This window comes from Chrysochloris asiatica, unplaced genomic scaffold, assembly GCF_000296735.1.
Source record: "Chrysochloris asiatica unplaced genomic scaffold, ChrAsi1.0 scaffold00045, whole genome shotgun sequence".
In the NCBI taxonomy this organism is placed as follows: domain Eukaryota; kingdom Metazoa; phylum Chordata; class Mammalia; order Afrosoricida; family Chrysochloridae; genus Chrysochloris; species Chrysochloris asiatica.
In genome coordinates, this window is record NW_006408563.1 from 14,892,730 (window position 1) to 14,899,546 (window position 6,817).

Sequence of the window (6,817 nt, forward strand, 5' to 3'; positions counted from 1 at the left end):
TAACTAACCCTACATATCAGTTACTCATAATTGATTTAAAAACAAGAATATAAAAAGTACCTAAAGTTTTGTAGTTAAGAGTAAGAGTAACAATTTCCCCATACTAACAATCTCCTTATCCAGAACATCTAGTTAAATTTCTACTTATATTCTTACGTGTTCCCACAGCCTTTGATCATGGTTCAGTTATTCTCTAAAGTTCTTTATTGTCTCAAGCTAAAACTATAGAGGATGTTGATTGTAATCTCAAACTTGAGAAACTTGAACTGGCAGTACTTTAGCTGGTGTGGTTTTTCCTAGTGGTGAAACTTATTGTTAATGTAAAAAACAATCTTTATAACTACACTTGAAATGAATATGGTGTTAAGGTGTCTAAATGTAATTTTAATCCTTAAGATGATTATAGAAAAAATTTGTTAAAGAACTCCCATAATAAAATCAAGAAAAATAAAAAATGAACTATTCATAAAAGGAAAAAACAAGAACTGTGGGGCCATCGCATGAGAATTCTCCTCGGGGCCTTGCCTTCTAACGAGAGACTCATTGTGGCCTTGCTTAACAATGAGTCCTTCATGCATAGGGTCCCCCACCGTTCCGTTCCTTGATGGCATAGCCCCTGCCAATGTGTGTACATGTATGTGTGTGTATGTATGTGTGTATGCATATATATGTACACATATGTGTATATGTATGTATTCATTTATATGTCCCACAGATATGCAAGAGTGTGAAAAAGGAAATTGGTACATGAGTCAAAAGTTATCTATACCTGGTTATATTAAACACCTGTCCACGTCCATGGCTGATGACAACACTGAGCATCCAGGTGAAATGATTCTGTTGAATAGACGAGTGGCAGTGTATTATGTGGCAAATCATTTGCAAATCAGCCATGGCTCTATCTAAGAAATAAATCATGATGGACTTGGGGTTCAAAAAAATTTGTGCAAGATGGGCACTGAAACAACTCACAGAAGAGCATTAACAGAAGTGGAACATCTGCAAACAAAATTTGGAACAATATGCTAAGGAAAGTAAAAGTTTCTTTAAAAAAATCATTACTGGTAATGAGGCATGGATTCATCACTAAGAGCCTAAGACTAAACAGCAAAGAATGGATGGAAACATCAGTTGCTGACCAAGAAAAAGTTCAAAAGTCAATCATCAGCAGGAAAATTAATTCTTGCACATTTCTGGAATTTTCAAGGGCCAGTATTGGAACACTATCAAGAAAGAGGTTCCACAATCAACAGTGCTCATTACAGTGAGATGCTCACTGAAGAGCTGAAGCCTAGACTTCAGATTAAACACAGACTGCTATCCAAGAGCATTGTGATATTGCATGACAGTACACTTCCACACACCTCTGCCCACACGGTTGACATTCTGCAAAAACTTGGTATTGATCTTGCTCCATCAAACTTTCACCTGTTTGATCCCCTGAAAGCAGCCCTTCAAAGATGAAGATTCACCTCTTATGAAGAAATAAAGACAACAGTACATTCATGGCTCATAGCTAAGCCTAAAACATTTTTAAAATAAGGGGATATGAAAGCTTGTTGACAGATGGACAAAGTGGATTGAAATGTAAGGAGATTATGTCAAAAAATTATAAATTTGTCTTTTCTAAAAGTTGATTAAAAGAAATTCTACAGTCAGAATGTGAATAATTTTTTACTCACCGTCGTATTTACGTTTCCTGCAAACACCACTGTGAATGTGGTGGTGCTTCCAGCATTCAACATGATGAAAATGAGATATTATCAAACATCTTAAGGCAATGAGTAGCTAACTGGGGGTGCTTAGGACCATAGTCTCAGGGGACACCGTGGTCAGTTGGTACAACATAGTCCACAAAGACAATGTTCTACATCCTACTTTGGTTGAGTAACATCTGGGATATTAAAAGCTCATAGGCGTCAAGGGAGGCGAGTGGAGAGCGAAGAAGAGAAGAGGTGATGCCTGAGATGGAGGCAGAGACGGTGACATGGAGAGATGGAGCAATTGGGGACTTTAGACACAGAGAGGAAGAGGGGCTGTGTGCTGATGACCGAGGGGGGGCAGGCTTGTAGGATATACCCTTGGGTTGGTTGATGATGCATGGAGGAGATTGTAACCATGGCAATGAAATGATATACGACAGGATGAATGTAAAACTAATGTTCTCCCATGTAAACTATCACATAATTCACAATAAAACATATTTAAAAAAAAAAAAAAACTCATGAGCGGCCGTCTAAGGTGCAGCTATTGGTTTTTCCATGTGCAGAAGAAGAGTGATGAGAATTGAAGATGCGTGGAATCAACTTGTCCAGCAGACTAACGGTAAATGTGAACATCAGTCTCCACAACCCTGAGACCAGAAGACCTAGATGGTGCCTGGCTACCACTACCAACTGCTCTGAATGGGAGCACATTGAAAGGTCCTGGATAATGTGTGGAAGAAAATTTTAAATTATTAAAAAAAAGAAGAAGAAGAAGAAGAAGAGGCTTACTGGTCAGAAAGGGTCTGGAGGAACCTGAGACTGTGGCCCTTGACCCCCTTTAAGTCTGGAAAGGAACACACCCTCTCTCAGCCAAGCAGTAGATAGATATATAGGGGAAACAACAACACTAATAAGATATGCTCACTAGGAATGATGGAACAGTCATTCCAAAATCAAAGGGGCAACATGTATTTAAGGACAATGGTGAGAAGGGATGAGAAGGTAAGGTGGAAGGGAAATAGGAGTCAAAGAGAGGAAGCAGATGACTGATGTTCCATGGAGGGGATGGCAATCATTAAGATAAAACGAGTGTATTTATGTTTAATGTAAGACTGATGATCTTGCTGTAAATCTTCCCCAATTCACAATAAAAAGTAAAAAAAAAAATTAACATTGACTAACAAAAAAATAAATAAGCTTTAGAATTTCTCATACTTTCATTCATTTTTTAAGGTTTTATTTGATCTACTTTGCTGTGTAATCAAGTATACCTGCTAGAAAAGTGTCGAAATTGTTTATTTCTTGCATCACACCTTTTAAACCAATAAACAAGATGCCATTATGTTTTATGGTGTGCGCTGGACTGCAAAGTTGGCTTGAACCTCAAAGGTCAGTGGTTCAAGCTCACCAGTTGTTCCTTGGGAATCCTATACAGAGTCGCTATGGGTCGGAACCAACTCAACAACACTCAACAACAACAACAGTTATGCTTTATTAATTTTAAAAAACTGACATATAATCTTTAATGATGAAAGCAATATTACAGAACTAAAATAGTGTAAGAATATTAACTGCTGAGCATCTGGTGAAAAGACAGAATAGTTGGAAATATTTTGAAGTGTTGTACGTGTAGAAATATCCTAAGTGCCTCTTTGAACTCCTTCGTCTAACTCCCTTTCTGCGCTGTCTCCCTTACTTCCCTGTTCTCTGTGATGGTGCTCAGTAAGAGAACAAGCAGTACTAGGCTGCCTAAACTGCACTGAACTTGAACTCTCCATGGGCCACCAGGAAAGTAGACTTTTCCCTAATCCTGAGTTCTTGATTTGTGAGATTTCCTTCCAAGCAATATTAGAGTAGATTCAGTGAGAGAATTAGTCATGCCACAGTGATTCCAACTAAATTAGCAAGAGAAGCAGGCAGGTAGTACCCAAAAACTGTCCCAAGCCCACAAGCTGGAGTGAACGCTTTTAAATATGAACCACACACTCTTTCCCTTTGTTGTATCATTCTTTGTCCATGGTACAATCCTCTCCCAAATCTTTCTCCAGACCTCATTCACAGATAGAGCTAATGAAACTCCATGTAGCTTCACCTCTCTTTACCTCATTTGCAATTACGATGTTTCTCATTGTAATTTATTTAACATAAATTGGAGTGTTAGACTAGAGCATAGTGATGAATGTGACCATTAAGTCTACCTGGTAGGATAGGTACTAGTTTCTTGACCACCGCACTTTTAGGATCAAAAGAATGAGAAAGCAGTTCCACTGGGCTGCCTGTGTCCTTTCTCCGTTTGATCTCTCTCCTACCTAGTAACCTATATAATTGTTCCTGAATTTACTAACCTACATTTTTGTTTCCAACAGCTAACCTGGAGTGCTTTCCCTCATTCTATGCATTCCCTTTATGAACAGTTAACATACCACCTAAGGAACGTGATAGGCATAGAAAGAAGAATAAGGTAGATTCTTTGACCTAACCTAACAACCTAATAAGAGACAGACACATCAACAAATAATTTTTAACAGTCTGATAAGCGCCCTAATAACAAGTGATCAACCTGGAATGGGGGAGCAGGGATGGAAAGAAAGGCCTGATAGCATTGAAAAAGGGTGGCACAAGAACTCTGAGTAGTTCAGGCTTATCAAAGCAAGACGTACAAGAGAGAGAATGGCAAGAGTTAAGGTTGAATAGGTTGGCAGGAAAAGTCTTTTGTATTGTGCCAAAGCATTTCCACTCTCTTCAATAAGTCCATTAAAGGATTGGATTGTCTTTAAAATTCTGAAGGATTATAATAAATTTAGTTATGTTTCATTCTTACTCTTAAGAATTTATTCCATTCTATTTGATAGTTTTTTAGTTCCTTTGTTTAGAAATCAGAGCTAGTAGGCAAAATACTAAAAAGAATAAAAAGCAAATGAACCACAGAATGGACTGCAACACCAACCAGTCAGGGCTGAGACGTTTACAATGAAGTCCAGCTGTTAATTCAAAGTCCAGGACTGTTCTCTTTGTTTTCATTCCTATTCATAACAATGAAGAGAATATATTGTAAACAGAATTACTCGTTTCAAGCTAAGAGAGGATGAAAATTGGAGGAAGTAGATTCATCCTGGCTTGTATAACTTTTCTACAAAGTGCTTTATTTTAGCTTGAGTAGTTGGCACGAATACCTACTGATGGTGGATTTCTGTTCCATTGTACGTGTATCCATGTCACAGGGGAGGAAGGGATTTCCTCTGACCCATCTTCCTCATCTGCTTCTTAACCTCCTTCCTGTGTTGGGGCAATCAGCCTCAGCTCTTTGCTGGACACCACTAACCACAATGAGACATGGCTAATCACACACAAATACTGCCCAGACCTGGAAATAATTGCATATGTTTTGTTACTCAAAATGATTAAATTGTAGGTCTGTTTCTAGATACAAATTCTTGATTGTTTTCCAGAAAATGAGAAACACGTTTTCAAAAAAAGATTTTTTAAATCATTACTGCTGAAATATTAAAAACATTTTCCCATATAACACACCCTTTTCCTTTGACTATTTTTTTTAATTAAAATATTAAAAGTACCATGGACTGTCTGAAGAACAAACAAATCTGTGTTGGAAGAAATGTATCCATCCAGAACACACCTTAGAAGCCAAGATGTCAAGACTTTGTCTCTCAGATTTTGTCCAGGTTGTCAGGAGGAACCAGTTCTAGAGAATGGCATCATACTTGGTAAAGTGAAGGGTCAGTGAAAAAGAGGAAGACCCCCAATGAGATGGAGTGACCCAGTGGCAGCAGACATGGGGTCAAATATAACAATTGTGAGGATGGTGTAGGACTGGGCAGCATGTCATTCTGTCATGCATAGGGTAACTGTGAGTCAGAACTAACTCAATGACACCTAACAACAACAACAATCTTCTATAATATTTATGCATTAGTACACATAGTAAAAATTTATAACCCAATTTTGTGAGTGAACAAATTTGTCTTTACTTTTGATATTTCAGCTTCATCAAACCCAGGAGTTATCAAGATAAATTCAATTCTGGATATCGTAACAAAAGTGGAAGACTATTATCTTAAAGGATATATTGTTGGGACTATTCATCCTATTATACAACCTATGGGGCAACAAAAACACCTACCAGCAAGTTCCCTATACAGGGCAGTGCTATGGCGCTTGAAAGTAAGGTATGTGTGGTACTCAAGAAAACAGTTCCAGGAAGAGGTTGTCAAGAGTGACAGTTTTCTTTGGCTAAAAGTGTGAACAAAGTGATGGAGAAAAATGGGAAATAGAGGTTGTGGCTAAGGCACATTTTCCAGCAGTTGAACCTGGATTAAGGGAGGGAAACACAAACCTGCTCCTTAAAACTCCTGGTTGATTGTAGCTCCTTGCAGACAAACAGACCCTAAGTGAGGGTGTCAGTGGACACAGGCAAAGCAGGATCAACTACAGACGTGCCTATGAGCTCGTGTGCTGGTTCCAGAAGAGAAAGTAGTAGTGAGCTACAAATACTATTGTTGTTGTTAGCTTCCAAGTAGATTTTGCTCATAGTGACCCCGTGTGACAGAGTAGAACTGCCCCATAGGGTTTTCTTGGTTGTTATCTTCAAAGAGCAAGATCACCCACGGAAACGCAGAATGAGTTGAACAGCCAACCTCTCCGTAAGTAGCTGAGCATTAACTCAGCTGGGACGCCAGGACTCCTTACAAGTACCTGTTGCTGTTGTTGAAGTCACTTCCGACTCATAACGACCCTGTATAGGGTTTCTGAGAAGTAGCTAATGGGATTGAACCGTTAACCTTGTGGTTAGCAGTCCAGTGCTTATCCTACAGCAACACTCCTGAATTGCTACAAGTACTCACCATGGGCTGAAGAGCCAGCAGTCCATCTGATAACTACTTTTGCTAAGCTTGAGGACAACTCAGTAAACTTAGTGAAAGTAGTTATCAGACGGACTACTGGCTCTTTAGCCCACTGAGTTGTCCTTAAGGAGCTCTGATGGCATAGTGGTTACGAATCAGGCTGCGAACCGCAAGGTCAGCAGTTCGAAACTACCAGCTGTTCCACGGGAGAAAGATGAGGCTTTCTGCTCCCATAAAGATTTACAGCCT

General features: G+C 39.0%; 1 protein-coding gene across 1 annotated transcript in view; it reads left to right on the plus strand.

Annotated features, from left to right (window-relative positions):
* Positions 1–6,817, plus strand: part of RFTN2 (raftlin family member 2) — a 76,432-nt gene that overhangs the window by 18,575 nt on the left and 51,040 nt on the right. Inside the window, exon 2 of the mRNA XM_006862006.1 lies at positions 5,710–5,893. Coding sequence (XP_006862068.1) covers positions 5,710–5,893 — 184 coding nt within the window. The remainder of the gene's footprint in view (positions 1–5,709; positions 5,894–6,817) is intronic.